General features: G+C 37.9%; 1 protein-coding gene across 1 annotated transcript; it reads right to left on the bottom strand.

Moving 5' to 3' along the window:
* Nucleotides 1-375: 375 nt before the first annotated feature.
* Nucleotides 376-1,155, bottom strand: LOC139839070 (protein FAR1-RELATED SEQUENCE 5-like). The gene has a single exon (XM_071829117.1). It carries the CDS (start codon nt 1,153-1,155, stop codon nt 376-378), a length of 780 nt encoding a protein of 259 aa, XP_071685218.1.
* Nucleotides 1,156-19,926: the final 18,771 nt, after the last annotated feature.

The following is a 19,926-nucleotide window of genomic DNA, read 5'->3' on the forward strand; positions in this document are numbered from 1 at the left end:
TACTGCATTTCTATAGTTTGCCACCCTAATAACTCTGTACAATCTCTTCTCTTCCACAACTTCAACGTTGTAAGCAGTACCCTTCCTTAGCTCTTCAGCAAACTTGCCGTATATTGGGTCTGTGTAGATTTTCATTGCTTCCCTTTCAAGAGGATTGAATCCCCAATTCACAGACTCCTTGAACTCACTTTTCTCTCTTAGACGATCTAGGTCGGACTATTTTTTTTCTTGCATTATGATATACTCCTTGAAGAATGTTGCAATCGAGTCCTTCCTTTTTACATAGTGTTTGAATAAGGAGTTTGTGCTCTCACTTCTCCCCGTCGATGAAGTGAATGGGAAGAATCTCTCTTTGAAATATGCTGGGACCCAGAGCTACGATGTCATATATCCTGTCCGGTGTGGCTCTCCCAAAGCATTGTGACGCTCCAGTAGATCATGCCAGCTATTTTCGAATTCCTCTGGAGTAAATGAGTTCCTTATAACCGCTCTTAGTTCTTCCTTCAGAGTCCCTCTTACTGCGAAGAATAAGGACAACTTGTCATCCAGGTTCTTGCTGATGTGAAAGTTGCAGAAACGATGCACTGTGTAAGGTAATGCTTCAGATATTGCAATCCTCATTGCAACGTCTTGGTCTGTTATTATAGTTTCTGGGTGCTTGTTGTCCATAGCAGACAGGAATTCCTCAAACAACCACTTGAAAGTGTCTGCTCTCTCATCCTCCAGCAGTCCTACTCCGAACACGACTGTTTTGCCATAGTTATCAACCCCTAATATTGGAGCAAATGGCATCCCATACTGGTTGGTTGAAAATGTTGTATCAAATGATACAAATTGACCAAACTTTGAGTAGTTTGCCCTCCCTATTTGGTCTGTCCAAAATATACTTTTCACTCTATTATCGCTGTCAACATCAAGTGAATGTCTGAATCCAGGCATCTTTTCACGTGCTTCCTTGAATAGTAGCAACAACTCTTCAATGTCCCTGTTCTTAATTTTCTTTCTTTCTTTTGCTAGCTCGTTCTCTAGGTTTTTTGTATCAAATGGAACTGCCCTGAAGCTTCCCCTTGTTTTCCTGAATATTTTCATTATGTTCCTGGGTGGAACTCTTGTTTCTTGTAGGATGTGGATCAGAGTCTTGTCTGATGCAGACATTGACCTGTGACACTTCATGAACCTTACTATCCACTCTGACGGAGCTAGGTTGTGGTTATGTTCTAGTCTTACGTTACTTATTGACCACTTTCCTCTGTATTCCTTCACAAACATTCTGACTTTGCATTTTGTCTGCACAATCACGGAAGTCCGTCTCTGTACGAGTGCCTTTGTCAACGTATGTATCGTCCACGGCTTTGTTGCATGCGAATGTCTGTCTTGTTATTTCATTGGTTTTTCTAGACTCGTAGGAGGTGTCCTTTTTTATTGCAAATCCAACCCTTCTTGCGTACTGCGCAAAGAAGAAGAATGCATCATCTTTTGAATCGAATTCCATCCCAACTGTGGGAGTAGATGCCTCTGATATCTCTTGCATTGTTGGATACTTCTTGTTTGCAAACATTCTGTCCATTTCAAGCTCTTCAGCAGTCGGTTCCTCTGGATTCAGCACTGACTCAAGAGTTTCTTCATATTTTTCATCTTCTTTGTTCCCATGCTCATCACCATTTGAATAATCAGCATTGTCAGCTGGGCATGCATTCTCACCAGCAAATGATGCACCATCTGCATGCAATTCTGGGATGTTGCTATCAGCATATCCTTCGTTGTCTTCGTTCTCGAATTTCAGCACCTGGTTTTCACATAGATGCATCATGGTTTTTGGGGTATCAGCTATGGTGTTTTGTTAATGTCTCCCAAATAAACTCAATGTTTTTTACTTTATTTTTGTTTGTAAATTATGTTACGTGAAGCAATTTGACATGTTACCTCATTTAAATCGAAGTCCTTGCATTTTTGTTTGCTCGCCCTTGTGATGTTTGATGACGTATGTCCTTCCGCTTCCGAGTTTTGCTTGTGCATGTAAAAACTTTCTTCAACTGCTTGTAGCTCTGCCAAGCTTTCGAGCTCAGCTCGCTCTTTCCTTCCCTGAAGAAATGCCTGTAATGTGTAACAAAGACTTTTATTAGTTTTTCTTTTTTGAGGATATGAACAAATCCCATCTCTATAGTCTGCAGAGGTTCATTACCTGTGCAAATTTATCTACCATCCTCAAGCCTTTGTATCGGTGTCTTCCCTGTCATAGATCCAAATATACTTTCTGCAGCAGTTGTTCCATCCTCCTGTTGTGTTTTTCCCGACTCATTCGCTTTTGTTGTATCCATCTGCAAAAGAAATTATTGTTGTATCAGAGTTACTCTTTCTGTTTTACATTTGTTAGTCATAGTCACATTTTTATGTATATGAGTTTAAATCAATTTTTTTTTCATATCTGCCTTTTTCAGATAATGGAGGATTTAACTTTTTTGTGTGCAAGTCAATAAGAGTCTGTGGAGCTATGGACAAAGAATTATGGACAGATGTGCTGTGTAACTTTTAGTACACAGGAGGATGTTAACAGAGTTTTTCTTAATTCTGTCTCTTTTTTTATTTTTTTTTCTCTTTGAGCTGTGTAAAGTGATCAATGTTCTGTAAGTTTCTCTATGTGATGTACATTGTACGTTTTTTCCCATGTAATATTCTACTATGCTGAACCTTTTCTATATTTTTCTATTATGGTAAATGAAGGTAATGTACATATGATTTTCTAGGTTTTCTAGATGAAAAATGCATGTGCTAGTTGAATTAAGTACTAACCTTTCCTTTTTATACCGTATGCTGGTGGGTGAATTTCCTATCTCAGATCAAGGACTCATCCCGTAAACCACTTGGATGATTTTGTCTATAACCTGAGCACCCTAAATCTCTCTCTCTAGAAGTTCTTCGTGAAATTTGTATTTTTCGACCGTGGGGGGTAGAAGTTCTTTCGTGGCTGGGTTTAAGAAAAAGGATGATTCTCAGATTGCGTCCGTCTGGTCCACTTGCTCCATTGCTTTTTGATGTGCACCAGGCGGAAGCTTTTTTGTTTGGTTGAGGAGAGAGATGGTGGCGATGGTTGGTGGCGGAGGAGATGGATCTGTCCCCGATCAGATCCTGGGGAAGAAGGAGTTTATCTCCTTCTTTTTTTCGGTTTTTACTGATGAGGTTTTGATTATTGTGTACGTGACCCTGTTTCTTATCTTCCTCTATCTTTCATTTCCATCCTTGTGTGTGTACATGTCCACCTGTTCCGTGGGTATTTTTTATACTTTATTTTTTCGAGGGGTTTTTTGTAAATAGGTAGATCCTACCTAACCCGACGGTCTCGTTTTGTCTGGAGTTCGAGCTGTCCCCTTTCCTCTTTCATTCTCTTTCCTCTCCCGACCATTCTCCATCAATCTCGTATATTTTCCTCCAAGAAGGCGCTAGGCGTGTACGGAGGAGAAACCATGGGCAGATCCATCTAGGTCGTGTTTTCAGATCTGTTTTTTTGTCCTGCCCTTTGTTTCCTTTTCAATTTCTTCGTACCTATACGTTTCTTCCAGCTCGTACGATCGCTGGTTTTCGTACCTCTTTTTCTTTGGCTTTTTCATCTTTTGCAGATCCAATGATTTTTTGTTCCGCTTATCTTATGATGATTCGTCTATACCCCCTGTACCTTTTTCCTGGATGATTTTTTGTTTTCCTCCAGGATTTTTTGTTTGGTTTTCTGTTCATATTGCTCTTCTTCTCTCAGCATTTCTTTTATTCGAATGACTGAAATATCAATTGTGTTAATCAAGGTACACCAACTTCTTTGTTTTTGCAGGGCATGGAGATTAATCTTTCAAACTAGCAATCCTTCTTCTTATATTTTTTCTTCCATCTGCAAGCCATGGATGGGAATGATGCAGCAACGGTATAACATGATTTTGTTGTGTTTGTCTCTTTTTTCTTTTGTGTTTATCTGTTTTGTGTATGTCCCAAATTATATATGTTTTGCTTTTCTGGTTGATCATTTATTAAATTTTTGTGTGCCTAGATCATAGTTGATGTTCATCAACCTGTAACGACTATTCGATGCCATGTGTACAAGGTAGTGTGAAAGTGCTGTCATTTGATGGATTGTTTGTGTTCATTATACGGCGTTTTATCTGTGCGTAGAAGGTGTCGACATGAAGTGTACTGTCTCTTTGTCTCACTGGGGTAGTACTGGTTTTCTATTGAAGAATATCTTTTACGGATTGTTCACTATTTACTGGGTATATGCTTTTCATTTCTTTTTTTTTAATTTTGTGTGTGCTTGTTCCTCTTTTATAGAAAAATAAAGCACACAACATCGAATACTACATGTTCACATTACATTGTTAATAGTTGTTGTGATCTACTTTTTTGGTATGTTAAGACTACATACTTGTTGTTCATCAACATGTACCGACTATTCGATTATTTTTTTTTAATCATGTAATTTGCAATTATCAGGGCTTTAGGACCAAGCTCTCGCTTCCTAAGTTTCTTGGAGTGACTAGACGGTTGACAGCTACTCAGAAAAAGCTTGTTGCTGATATTGGTCTTGAGCAACTGCTCTATGTGACCTGTGATTACCTTCCTAGGAGTCTCATCGCTTACCTGGTAGCTAACTTCGATTCGCAGACTAGGTTGCTCTCTCTACCTAATGGTCCTCCTGTCAAATTCAGTGCCTATTGTATCAACAAAGTTCTCGGCACACCCATCGGAGGTTTGCTGATTGGTAGGAAAGTCGATCCTCATTTAAGGGCAGCTATTGGTGATTTGACCAACTGCAAAGGACATTACCCTACCATTTCCGAGCTGGATAAAATTTTGACAAGTGAATTGGATGGAGACACATTCAAAATTGTTTTCACTTTGTATGCCATGACCGCTTTTCTCTGTCCTTCTAGCCATGACGATGTGAGTCCTGATTACTTACACATCGTGGAGAATCCTTCTGTGATATCTTCTTTCAACTTCTCAAGTGCTGTACTCCAAAAGCTCGTTTCTTCCATCGAAGCTTATAATGGAGGTACAACTTCGGTCTTAGGAGGGAACCTGTTTTGCTTAATGGTACGTAATGTTCATACCATGGTAGAATTCTCCAAAAGGGGGAAAAAGTCTGTATTTTAACATCTTTTCTGCTTTTTGTGTTGTCATAGGCTGTGTACTTTGAGTTTCTTGACACTGAGGTGATTCGCCACACTTGAAGTGCAATGTTCCTCGAATATCAATATGGTCTTCTTCTTTGGTTTCGGAAATCGAGATGCTAGATTGTGTTTGCAAAGACAAAGCAATATTCGGTAGCTTGCCTGTATGTTTTCCTTTTTCCAGACTTAGTTTATTTCGTACAAATTTCATTTTTCTCACACAATTATCCTTCAAACATTGTTGTTTTTCTTCTCTTATTCATTCAGACGAAAGATGTTGCAAGGACCCCTTTTGGAAATTCACTTAATGAAGGTCAAACCATTGAGAGTAATTCATATGAAGACCTTCTACAATTTGTCTTGTCAACAACACCTTTGGAGTCGCATGAAGAGGTATGTATGCTTCTAAGATAATTATAATTCTGTGATAGCACCAACTGCTTTTGAAGAATTCTACCCTGGTCGGGGGGGGGGGGGGGTGGGGGGTTTTTTTTGGGAGGATGGTGTTTTTCTGGGAGGGAGTTGAGATGTTCACGTTTTTTTACAGTTTTGATGCGTTGGGTTGATAATTTCACGTTTTTACATTTGATAAATAACTTTTCGTGGGATTGATACATAACTGGTTAGGGGTTGATAAATACACTTTTTCACGAGCGACTGACGAGGTTGATAAATTGACGTTATTACACTTGATAAATAACTTATATGGCGTTTGATACATAACTGGGCAGGTGGTTCTTAAATACACTTTTTTCCACAGGCAGGCTACTGGGTTGATAAGTCCACCCTTTTACATTTGATAAATAACTGATCGTGGGGTTGATACATACCTGCTCAGGTGGTTGATAAATACACTTTATTTTTGCCAGGGTAGGCTACTGGGTTGATAAATTCACCTATCTGCATTTGATAAATAACTGATCGATGGGTTGATACATAACTGGTCAAAGGGTTGATAAATACACTTTTTCTAAGTCTGTTGTTCAATAGTTCTTTTTATACTAGTTGCATTTTTTTTATTAATGTGTCTTTTGTTTTTATTTTTGTTTTGTTCATAAAGGTTAAGGCACAAGTCGCTTTGTTAATAAGCAAAATGCAAAAAGACATAATGGACTCCATACAACCAGTAATTGTCAAGAATGTCATGAGTTTTCTTAGGATGACTTCAGTTAGTTCATCCTTGTTGAATGCTTGATGAGAAGCATAAATGTCGAGTGGACTGTGCGTTTCAAAGTACCTTCGCATGGTTCTCTTGTTTGCCAAAGTCCATTAGTTGATCGGACACTATGTGTATTCCTGGGCATGCGGCAGCATTAAAATTTTACGATCCTCGACTATATGCGATGTGGACTGTGAAATAGAACATGTCTGCAATGATGGGTGCTTGTTACCAGTTCCTGACGATGATACGCTTGAGAGATTGAATAAAGAAGCTATGAAGGATGGTCAGGTTCCTGATATCGGCTCCATTATTTCTGCTATGGAATCTCTTCAATACCCAAGCGGTCTAGGTGAACTCACCTGTAACTTTGAGTTGTTGGAGCAGATGATCCCGCCCAAGCCTGACTTCACTCAGTTTTATGATTCTGCATCACCAGGAGTTGACATGCTTCAGTATGTTATAGATCAAGCTGCAGAAGAGAGGAAACTTATGGATGCAAGGGAATTGCGATCCACATTTGTTGTTTGAAAAAGTTCACTTCTCTGTCGATTTGGAATGATGTCGGCTTGATTCGGGAGACCCAATGGCGCAGGGTACTCTTGCAATGAAATATTATCCTCCAACAAAAGAAATGCAATGATTTCAAGCAATGATTTTGGTTCTGAATCTGCTTGCTTGATAAAGAGGCCAAGGATGTTTGGAATTAAAGAAGAAGCTGCAGTTCAGAGCATTGATCCTGGTGGTATAGATAATACAAAGGAAACTCGTTTTAATGATGGAGAGACATCCTTTATATCTCCCATCAACTGTACCATATCGCACAGACATGTTCAAGCTCCTGAGACCTCGTATTCATGGGATGAAAGTGAGTTTGACAGGGAGTTATTAAGAACAACACTTCAAGCAGAGGCTGAGCACGAATCGAAGCTACGTTCGATGCAGTTTCCAAGTTATGAAAATCAAGCATTCAATGTTACAGAGATCAGCCCAAACAAGGTCATATCAGAGTTCAATTCTACACTGGTTGAACAAGATGTTTTCAAGGACATTGTGCACAGAGTCCCCAAAACTGCAAAAGCAAAGACGTAAGTTGATCTCCCATTGATCATTTTTTTATCGGCAGTACTTGTTTCTTATACTGTCCATCCTTTTTTATGTGTTTGTGTTCACTGTCTTTATTTTGTTTTTGTGTTTCGTTGTTTCTTTTTTGGCAGTGTCAATATTGTGCGAATGGGTAGTACTTGGGCCGAGCACCGTGTTTTTGCTCTTAGTATGCAAGTGTATGGTAATGTGAACAAATACGTTATCAACATGTTGGGGAAAGCTGTCATTGTTGAGGATACTGAGAAGCGTTCACTGAAACTTTTACCTGAAGACCATTGGAAACGATATTTCATCCCTTTTGATGAATCTGTAAGCTTCTTTTCTTTTTCATCTCTCTCTCTCTCTATATATATATATATATATGCTTGTGATACATATAGGTTGGACTTTTTTTTTCATAAACCTGTATTGATGTTTTCATTATCAATATGTAGGCTCTGTTTGCAAAACCTTATGAGAACCCTGGAACCCTGTCTAGACTCATATCACATGAAATGATTGGTTTTAAGCTCGATTCAATGGATCTGGTATGTTTTTTATAAACTTTTATATGTGTTCTGAAATAATGGCTTTATAACCCTCTTTTTATTTTGCCTTATTGTTTTTCAGCAGCTTTTGAAACTTTTTATCTATCAGATGTTGTATTTTATCTTCTCACACTTATTATTGTCCTTTCCTTGTTATGCCTTTTTTTTATCGTAGGTGCATGTTCCATTGATGACATCTGGGTTCTACTACCTTCTTCTTATCAACTTTAGGTTAAAGTTGTTTGAAGTGTTATACCCTAACACAAAATTCATTCTTGTGTCTGAGCACGTCGAGGTTGCAATTAAGAATTTTAAAATGGGATTCAATTTATCGTACAAGCACTCATTGATCAAAGTTGATGGCATGCAAACAATTTACAGGAGTGTATGTTCTTCTGACAAAGAGTATGTCACAATTTCCTATATCTGTTTTCACATGTTCTATATGTTTTTTATGGATATTTTTTTTTGTGCTGTTTGTTTTTTCTGTTATGTATATAAGCAATCTTGAACCTTGCAGTTTTTTGTTTGTTTTATATATGTTTGTATTTTTTGATTAAAAGTTATCAGGGGTATTGTTATGTAGTTACCATTGGTTTTGATAGTATGTTACCAGGTCATTCATTATATAGTTACCAATGGGTAGGGGAGGGGTGGTGGTGCAAGTTATGATTCTGTATAGCTTTTCCCTTTTTTATAGGTTATTGTTTTTTTCACTGTTCTCAAATTATGTTGTTTTTAAGAAGGTGTCAGGCCATTTTTGATTGTGTCGTTACGAGGGCTTTTGTTTCCTTTTCTTTTATGTATCCTAATGCCATACAAGTTCTACTGTAACTTTTTATCCTTTCTTTTTTATGTATTTTTTCAGTTGTGACAGTGGTGTGTTCATCATGGAATTAATAAGAAATCAGAAGGGAGGAAACAAACTCTGTTTTGAACCAGTATGTTTTTCTTTTTTTTTGTTAATTACTTATCATATGTGTTTTTTCATTTCCTTTTTCATTTCTTTTTTGTTACCGATGAATGAAATATATTTGTTAAAATGTTTATTTAATATATGTATTCTTTATTGTCTTTTTTAGAACCATGCAAAACCATTGCGCGAAAGTCTTACTTACTACATGGTTGCTCATCCTTTCAATGAGAAGATGCCACTGGAAACAAAAGAAATCCTTAGGAAGCATGTACGTTTTTTCACATTTTTTATTTATCTTATTTCCTGAATTTTTTTAATCTTTTTTATTGATCAATCTATTGATCAGTATTTATTTTTCTTTTTTTTTGCCATGCATTTCATGATACAGGGAATCCCATTTGACCACCAGGTTTGTATTTCTTAAATCTAGTTTTTATATGGCTTTTTTTCCCATATCATTTTGTTTTGTTGTTTGTTTTTGCACACAATTGACTGTACTTCTTTCATTTCAGACACCAGGTTACTATCCCTGGATGCACGAGCAAAACAAGCTTGTTAATGGTGAATATCACATAGTCCTTTTTGTCATATCTTCATTTTTTCTTATCTGTTTTGTTCATATTTTTGCAATTAAATTTTTATTTATTTTTTGCATGATATGAGTTGGCTGTCTTTTTTTTTGAATGCAGATGATACTGACTCCATTGAAGAAATGCTTATTTTCTGATCCTTTTCCATGTTATGAGTGTCCGATTTGCTGTGAAGAGGAGATGAGATGCAACCGATAAGATGTAGTGTAGACAATTTATTTTATCAATCATTTTATGTTTCTTCTTCTTTTTTAAATTAATTGACTAGTTATTCTTCTAGTTTTTGTGGAACTGTAATGACTTTTAAATGTCGATATATCCATCCGGGGTTGGAATGTGAGTGAGAACCTTGTGTTTGTCAAATAATAATCGCAACTTATTCCTCTTATTTCATTCTTTTTTGGGGGGTTCGCACTGTGTTTGGCCCATCGTGGCCCAGTAATTAAACTCCTTTTTTATCTAGTCTTTTTTTGTTACTGGGCCGTCTCTTCAGGTCCAGTCCAGTAAACAACTTCTATAAGTATTCCTGATGCGGAACCGTGAGCCCCACATCTACAGTTTCCGCATTTACAGTTCTTCTCGCCCGAGAAGTGGGAGGGGCGGTTCAGAGCAAGCGGATAGAACGGTGGTGTAAGTTCAATCTCAAATCTTCCGCCGTCATCTCTCTTTTCGATCTATATTTCTTCTCACTTTTCTTTTTTCGCATTACTGTCTAGTTGCTTTGTAGCATTTTCTCAAGTTTCTATGGTGTTTTTCTTGCTGGAAAAACCAATCTATGTCTCTTTTTGGTGTTCTTTTTTGTGGAATCTGAGTTCTCTCTGTAGCTTTTTTTTGTTGTCTTTCGTCCGGATCTCATCCTAATGGTCTTTTTCCTTCTAATATATTCTACTTTTTAATCGACTATCTGATGTATCTTAGATTTTTTTATTTTCGCAGGTGAACAGTAAGTGCGAACAAAAGGGTGGTTTTCTCTTTCTGGAGGTCGTTGCTGTTCAAGTTTTTTTGGTGTTGATCTGCTTTTTTGTTCGTCGGTGGTGAGCACTTTCCCATTTTTTTATGTATTTGTATTACCTTTTATCTATATTTATTTTTCTTATCTGCATGTTTTCATTTAATCATTATCCTCCTGGCAGTAAGTCAAGAAATTGGGATCCAATATATTTTTTTTGTAATCTTTTTTGCGTCTGGAATCCTGGTTATGTGTCAGTAGTAAAGTAGATATCATGGTAGGTATCAACAGTTATACATTGTAGTCATCAAGGTGCTTTTTTATAGTGCTTTTAGTTTCATGTTCTTCACCTTCAGTTTTACATTGACAGCTGGTAGTCTGTTAGCATAACTCTAGATATCATAGTAGTTATCAACATTCCTACTCTGTAGTTATCAAGGTGCTTTCTATCTACTGCTCGTTGGTGACCTTTAACTGTTAGTTTTAAACATTTTTTGATATTTTTTTTTGATTAGTGCTTTTTGTACATTTCTAGGAGAGTGAAATTCAGTATGTCTACTTATGTGACTGAAGAGACGAGGGTTCAGGTGTCTAAGTTCCTTCTTAGTAAACTAGGACTTACTCCTGGCCCAGTTACCAATATGTTTCTTGTCAAGAACCTTTCCTGTTTTGAGCCTGCTGGAGTCTTCAAGTGTCTCCATGTCATCAACAAGCTGGTCGGCACAGAGTTTGATTTCATAGTTAATCAAAGCCGCCAGTGTGAAGTCTTTGTTAGGTGCATGACCCCTGTTGCGTGTACGAAGCTTCACGATGTGCTTCCTTTAACCTTTAAGTTTGATGAAGCTCGCGTGAAGTTTTGCAAGGTTAGCTTCCTTGAAACACTCCCAGAAGATGAAGACATTTTCCTCAAGGAACCAGCCAAGACCTTTTCAGCCAGCATGGAGAATCGTAGTATTACTCAACAGAAGCTTCTAGGTTACCCTGCTGGGTACTCTGATGTAAGCCTTGACATGGATTATGAGGAGAACATCAGAATGACGGACACCACGATGAAGATTCTCGGTGTTTCTGAGGGTTCTCAAGAGGGTCTAGTTAGAGTGAACCTAAAATATCTGCTTTCACCTGAGTACATTGCCCATGCATACTCTGTTGTGCAATCCCCAGACCTTGTCAAGTTTCTTTGTTGAATACAACTCCAAGCTTTATATGAAGTTCAAGATCCCAATGATGGCTGAGGTGATGACCAAGAGCCACTACTTTGTTGATAGATTCATGATCAAGTTCTATTTAGTCAAGACTGTCAGGAAGTGTTCATTCATGGAAGATATTGGCAGGAAATGTCCAGTATACAGTAGGCTCAAGAATGAAGACCATTTCGAAGACCATTTCGAGTCTGCTTGATTTCTTAATAGACGATATAGTGCCTTTCCCTTTCCCTAAGTGTTTTTTAGAAGCACAGTATGAACTCCATGTAATGTGGTGCTTTTGTATCAAGGCATAAAGCCCTTGATGTTTGATTTGTGTACTATATACTTTCTGTGTCTAGGTGGTTTGATGAAACTTTTTTTAATCTTTGCTTTTTCGTCGTGTGTAATGGATGCTATTTATTTGTACTTTTTTACGTAAGTCTGTGCTGGTGATGAGTGTGTGCTGACATTTTATATGCACATGTGTGACAAATCTGAGTTTTACATGCTTTTTCTGTCTTTTTTGTTTATTCATTCATGAATTTTTAAATTTTTATTTTTTGTCTTCTTCTCGTGCACTGAAATTTTTGTTTTATATTTTTGCCTGACATACAATATCTTCTTTTTGTTTTTTAACCTATCATTTTTGTTTTCTGTTCTTTTTTTACCAGGGTATGTCGTACATTACTAAGATGAGGAGGCCATCAGTTACTCGTCATGTTATGAGTAGGCTTGGAGAGTATCCTGGGAAAGTGCATGATCTTTACCTTTTCCGTGTGATGGATACTCGGCTTGATGGTATATTCATTTGTCTTGCACTAGCAAAGAAGCTGCTCACTAGGGATTTTCAGTCTCGTTAATCTGTGTAAGGAAGAAACCAAAGTGTTCATCAGGTCTAGTGGGACAGATGATAAAGCTACTCTTCTAGCTGCTTCTGAATTTAAGTACATGCTGAATCACTATCATATCAAGATCATCAAGATAGAAGAGCTTCACTACAAGCCAGTTTCCAAGGATTTCTCTCTGAACAAACCAGTGTCGACATTCCCTTGTTCATATGATCATCTCTCAGTTGAAATGATGACTGAATTATCTTATCCTGTTGGTTTCTCTAGCCAAGGTGATAACATTGATGGTTTTTGCAACACAATAATGTCAGAGACGACCATGAGTCTTCTGGGTATTTCTGAAGGAGTGCAATCTGGTCTTCTCAATGTCATTGTCAAGTACTTCGTTCAACCTTCAACCATTGGGCTTGCACTTGAAGTTATCCCTACAGACTTTGAATTCAAGTATGCCATTGACCAGAATGGATCTTTTTACATGAAGTTCAAAAAGCCCGAGCAAGCTGAAGCTATTGCTAGGAGGCATTACTTCATTGGAGGCAAAATGATCAAGTTTTACTATGTGAAGACTGTCGAACAGTTGGATGAACAAGATGACACGGGCAAACTGTCTTTCCACAAGAAGCATCATACTGATGATTTCTATGTGCTTTTCTCGTCAATCTATGACTGTGTAGTCGTGCTTTCGTGTCGTTAGTCACCTGGTGCCTTTTGTTTTGTTTCTAAAAACTTGTCATGTAATAAGTAGGTAGCAAGGACTTTACATATTTTTTTACTCTTTCAGTGATGTATTTTTGCTTTATCATATCTGCAGTCAGTATGTTTTTTTTTCTCTTGGACACTATGATGTAATAAGTCTGTAGCAAGATATGCTATGTTATTTTTTTAACCTTTTTTTTCACTGTTTTTTTTGTCTCTCTTTTTTGTATGAGTGGTTTTATTGTTCTTCATTTGTATCCTTTTTCATCTGTCTTTTTTTTGTCATTTTGCCCCTGATTTGTATTCAAATCTTCTATTTTTTTTACTGGATGTCCAAAATATTGTCTAGCTTGCCGTCATTTTTTACAAGCAGTTATGAATATATTATAATTGTTCATGACGCTGGCATCTAGTCTATATTTTTTATTCTTTTAAAATTTTACAGTGGTTTTCTTTTAAATGGTTTTTCCATAGGTGGACAGATAAAATGGTTCTCTTTTTTGTAATGCATCGGTACTCATACTCTTAGTTTGTAATAGCTATCGAGCGTGACTGTATGTAGTTACCAACGCTGGTCTAATGTATTTACTGACACTTGCCATTACAGACATTTCTTTTTTGCACGTCCTCTTTTTTATTTTTTATTAGATTATAAAATAGAAATGTTGGATATTTTTTCACTTTACTTATGCATAGCTCACTCCTTTTTATAGTGGTTGTTTATTCTCTTTTTTTTTCAGCTCAACTAAAGGAGCCAGTTAGACGCTTTTTTGTTCACTGCAAATTTTTTAATGCTACAGTTGGTGGAAGGTGAGACGACTACGCCTCAATAAATAGAGACCCCTTATCACTTCTGCATCTCTTCTCACCCTTGGCTATTCCATTCTCCCTCTTTCTAGGTCAACACATCCACATCGAGCCATTGCTCTTAGTGCTTCTTCTCCCTCAGTCCAGGCGGAAGGAATCCTCTTCTATCTATCTTTTTTTTGGTGGATCTTTTCCAAAGCTGCATCTGGACGGTAAGGCTTTTGTTTGCTCCCTTTTTCTGCCACCCGCGCCCCCCTCTGTTTGTTGACCTTTTTTGCTAAATCTAGAAAGTACCTGGACAACAACTTTTTAAATATATAACCAGATTCTGAAGATTTAACTCTATTTTTAGCAGATCTACAACAATATTCCTGTAGATCTAGTTTACTTTTTTGTAATCTATGAGAGCTCGTCTTCTATTTCCCTATAGTTTTACTCACAGATGTCCCTTTTTTTCATTGCACAGGGTTTTCCTTTTGCTCTTTTCAAGATGGTCTGCAATGTATGTGGTAATCCAGATGGACCATGCAGGGCCAAAACGAGGGATTGCTCTTTTTTCATATCAGAGTTATTGGTTACCTCTGAAGTTTGGATGGTACATTTTAATACTTTATTCTTCGTTTTTATACTTTGTTTTTGTGAGATTTATTTGCTGATTTCCTTTTTATCACTGCACCAATGTATTTTTTTTGTTCTACATATTTTTTGTTTTGCATGTTGTTCACTATACTTTTTTACTTTTTGGCAGAATGTTCCATGCTATGTTAGGAACCAGATAAACATGATATGTCTTTGTGACTGATATCTCTGTCTACGATGAGTGCGGAACCACTCACACTTTCAATGTAGCTATGAATGAGTCGGTAACAAGTTTTTATGGTTGGGGGTGGAAGGAATTTCTGATCACGTCCAATTCCAAACCTGGTGATTTCCTTATGTTTCAAATGACCAATAACCCTGAGATACCAATTAAAGTAGGATGTTGCAAGTCAGCAACAATGTCTCAGTTCAGTAAGGTGCAATGCAGTACGTTGAATGATTACGATAGTGAATCAAGTGATGAAGAACCAGATCAAAGTGATTCAAGTGATGGAGAACCAGATCAAGGTTGTACGATTTTTGTTTTACCTTTTTTTTGCACATTTCTTTTACAGATGATGCAAAATGCTTAGACCTTAAACAACATTAACTTATTCATTCCTTTCTTTTGTTTTTTGATTTTCTTTGTTATCAGTGTATGATCGACATAGTGTTGTTGTCATGACAAGGCCACTTGATTGGACTATGAATCTCTTGGCTAGCTGGAGAGCAATTGTTAACAAGAGAGGCATTGGTTTGGGACCATTGTTTCTGCACAAACTCACTGCCACAAACATTAACAATTCGCTGATGGTATGTATGTAATTTGTGTCTCTTTTTATATGTGTCCCTTTTTAAAATGTTTAATTTTTTTGTACTCAAGATCATGATATGAACATGCATGTTTATATATACTCAGGGTTGTTTCTTTTTTGTTGTTTGTTCTGTGCAGAAAATCCCAAGCATGGTTGTCCAGGGTCTTAATCTCGAACCATCAGGTTCCGTGGTTCTATCAGCGGACAACACACCAGATGTCCTTGGACAGTTCCATCCCTCCACTGATGGTAGGATGATAATAAGTGTTCAAGCATGGGGAGAGTTTGCTGAAAAGAAGGGATTAGCAGCTGGTCAAGTGGTGATGTTTCTCTTCCATCAATATGGTGGTATCATCACACGCAGGCAGGGTGTTGTTATTACTGTCGATGTTATTTGAATATGTAACGAATCTGTGTATGTTGGAACATCGATCAAGTCCTTTATGTATCGTTTTGAAACACCTTTGTTATCCATTTTCTATGTAACTGAACTATGTTTTGTAACTCAACTTTGTTTTGAGATCAATGTTTCTTATGTGTTTCTCAAGTGATCTGTATGTATGTGATCCACTTTTTTTTATCACAAGCTATGATTGCAACATATTTTTTGCTATCTACCAGTATGAATCACTCATCACATATCTTTTTTTTGCCATGTAATGTGTTTTTGTTACCAACTTTTTTTTTGTGTGTTTTTGTTACCTACCCCGATATTGAATTATACTAATTTTTTCCAAAATCCTAGATTTGAAACTATTCAGCTTTCTAATTTGATTTCTTTTTTTCTTGTTTTGATGTGTTTTTGGAATTCAGGGTTCGAATAAATTTTTGGTCGCCTGAGGTGCTCGCCGAAGCAGTGTCGTACGAGGGGCTCGGCGATGCAGGGCCTTATGAGGTTCTCACCAGAGTTGGGCCGGACGAGGGGTGTGTAGGGGAGAAAGGCACCGAGTCGAGTTGGCTAGGAGGTTGTGGGGGGTGTGCGCAAGGCATGCGGCGACGGGCGTAGGGGCGAGTCGGTGGTGGCCGAGAGAAGGGATACGGGAGAGTTCCGGAGCGCGAGGAGGACAGAAGGGAGCTGCAGGCCGCGAGAATGGAGACGGTGGCGGTTGTGAGAAGGACAGGATGGAGGATGGGTGGGGGCAGTCGTGCAGCGAGGGAGATGTGCGGGGCAGACGCAAGTTTCCGAGTTTTTCTAAGGGTGAGACTATTTATCAACCCACTTATTTTTATCAACCCTCTTATTCAGTTTTCACCAATACGTTATTCAATGTTTTTTTGTCAACTTTGTTTTTCATGTCTAGCGTCTCTTACTCTCTTTTTTGGGCCGTCCCTTTGTTTTTAGGCCCAGTCCAGTACAAACACTACAAAGCATGCGTCTTCTCGAATCGACGGAGACCCCACGCGTGCAGTTTCTCCCATTCTGATTACGGTCGCTTGAGAAGTGGGAGAGGCGGTTGATACCAGGCGGATAGGACGTTGTTGCAGGTTAAATCTCAAATCTTTGCCCATCCAATCTCTTTTCGATCTTTATTTCCTTCTTAATCTCTTTTCGCATTTCCTGTTTTAGTTGATTTCCCTAGCGTTTTTGCAAGTTCTTAGGGCTTTTTGCTGGAGGAACTAATCTATCTCTCTCTGTTCCTTTTTCTGTCGAATCTGAGTTGCCACTCAAGTAATTTCTTCATCTCTTGTTTGTTCGAATCTTATCCTAATCGACTATTCTCTTCTGCTCATCCATTTTTACATTTTTGCAGGTGAACAGTAAGTACGAACAGAAGGGGTTTTTTTTTCTCTCTGTAGATTTGTTGCTGTTCATCTTTTCTTTGTCGGGAGATCTGCTTCTGTATCTAGGCGGTGAGTACTTATCCTTTTTTTTATGTATTTTTCATTAGCTTTTATGTAGATTTTAACTTTGCAATCTTCATGTTTTTTTAGTATGCATTGTTCTTATTTCTAGGGGTAAGCCAAGAAATGAAATCCAATACTTTTTTTTGGTAATCTAATGGTCTCAAATCCATGTTATTTTACCAGCAGCAAAGTACATATAATGATAATTATCAACATTCATTCATTGTAGTCACCAAGGTACTTTTTCTTTAATAATCTGCTCATTGATGTTCTTCCCCGTCAGTTATTTGGGGTTATTTTTTAGATAAACAACAGTTATACTTGGTTATGTATGACATTTTTTTTGCAGAGTAAATATCTTTTTATGTTCATGTTTTTTTATTAAACATTACTTTGCCTAGCAGCAAGCCAACAAAATGTGATCCTATATATTCTTTTTCTCTCCAGGGGCACTCCGCAGCAAGTTATCTCCCTTTTGCTGTTCCTTCTCATCTTTTTTTCTTTTTTCCAGTGACCTCTTCGTGTCCCTCTCATAATGGATGAGGAAGGCAAGTTTAGCAATCCCAGCAGTGACAAGGATCAGGAAGAAGTGGTTAGCAATCAAATCAGTGATACAGATGAGGAGGTGTATGTTAGGACTGACATCACTGAAACCCGTAAGATGTTTGCACACACGGCTGAGATTGAGGTTGTCTATACTGATGACACCCATAAAGCAGCCGAGATTATCGACATGTACGAGCAATGGCTTATGAAGGAGAAAGACAAGTTCGTGGGTCTTGACTTTGAGTATTGTGACCCAGAATATAAAGATGACTATCGTATTGCGGTTGTTCAACTGTCGATGAACAATCATGTATTGGTATATCAATGGTCTAGGTATGATATTTCAACTTGCATTTATTTTTTGTTGTGTGTTTTAATCAGTGTTGAAAGCAGATTTTTTCATATCTTATATCCTTCTGTTTTTATGTTTTTGCAGTAGCCTGAAGTGGTGTCCGAAACTTATGGATTTCTTACGCAGCGGCGTACATTTTGCTAGTGTTGACATAAGGAATGACAAAATAGCAATCAAGCAAAGTTGGAATATTGAGATACCAGCTGAGTGCCACATTGATCTTCAAGACTTGTTCAAGCTCGATCGTGACAGGACTGGTATGGCTGACATGGCAGCCAGCCTCATAGACAGTAGCTACAAAGTAATGAAGGAGAAGTTCCCATCTATTCAGCACAAGTTCTGGGAGAAGAGTCCGCTTGATGATATTAATATTGAGTATGCAGCCAGAGATGGTTATGTTGCGTATCAACTGTATCGTACAATTCTTGCCTGCAACTATGGACAGCGGCACATGCTACCTCCGCAAGCAACACCAACGACATTGCAACCCAGTTCAACGGGTGGCACAGAGGCTTCTTCATCGAGCATCTGCAAAGTAAAAAAAGTATTGGTTGGCACGAAGCAACCAAGTGGGGATGAAGGGTGGACACAAATTCGCATGACTGATGGGCATGAATATTGGAGTGCCGCGTCCTGGAAATTTCCCATGTATTATGAAACAAGCCCTCCTCATTATCTTGCGGGCCAGTGGGATGATTGTCCAGAGGACAAGAAGCCGAAGATTGATTGGAGTGATGATGCCCCCGCCGACACACCCGTGTTCTATGCTCCGTGAAGTGTGTATGTTCATACTAGGCTTTTTGTAAATGGGTTGAACTACTTGTCTAAAATGCAAAGTGTGTGTTTTGCACTTGAAAACATCTTCAAGGAATTTGCTGTGTGTACGTCAAAAATTCAAGTGTGCGAGTGTGTAGCTGAATAAGGGCTACTATGTTTTTGGCGTGTGATCCTTGTTACAAATGCAAACCCTGTCTCTACACCTGAACAAATCTTAAACGATTTAATACCCGTGTTCATACTGTGTTTTTATGTATGTATCTGAGATGTTACTCTTCATCATGAAAAATGATCAACAAATATGTACCAACCCTCACATGTACTTTTTATCAACAATTGAGTTAATGTTTTACCAACCCATCTACTTTTTTGTTACCTCCTTCTTTTATTTTCTCTTTTATTTTGTTGTAGACAAAAGGTGGTCCTTTTTGTTTTTTAAGGGACCAAGGGAAACAATAATTATCTACCCATACATTCAGTATTCATCAACACATGAGTCCACGTGTTACCGACCCATTTTCATTATTTTTAGCTGCATCTATTTTTTCTTATATATGAACTTTTTGGTTTCTTTTTTGTTTCTTACGTGAATAGGGGGAACCTAGTAATCAACCCTCCCATGCACTCTTCATTAAGAGTTGACTCAATGTTTTACCAACCCATGTCATCTTTTGTTACCTCCTTCTTTTTATTTCTCTTTTTGTGTAGACAAAGGTGGTCCTTTTTGTTTTTTAAGGGAACAAGGGAACCTACTTATCAACCCTCCCATGCACTCTTCATCAACAGGTGACTTAATGTTTTACCAACCCATCTACTCTCTTGTTACTATCTTCTTTCTTTCTTTTTCTATATACAAAGGTGGTCCTTTTTGGTTTTTTAAGGGAATAAGGGAACCTACTTATCAACCCTCACATGCACTCTTCATCAATAGGTGGCTCAATGTTTTACCAACCCATCTACTCTTTTGTTACCTCCTTCTTTTTTTCTTTTTCTGTACACAAAGGTGGTCCTTTTTATTTTTTAAGGGAACAAGGGAACCTACTTATCAATCATCCCATGCACTCTTCATCAAT

The sequence above is a fragment of the Lolium perenne genome, chromosome 4 (assembly GCF_019359855.2).
Source record: "Lolium perenne isolate Kyuss_39 chromosome 4, Kyuss_2.0, whole genome shotgun sequence".
NCBI lineage: Eukaryota > Viridiplantae > Streptophyta > Magnoliopsida > Poales > Poaceae > Lolium > Lolium perenne.

What these genes read in the sequence shown, in the direction of transcription:
- LOC139839070 (XM_071829117.1), bottom strand. Translation starts at nt 1,155, where the DNA reads ATGTCTGCATCAGACAAGACTCTGATCCACATCCTACAAGAAACAAGA.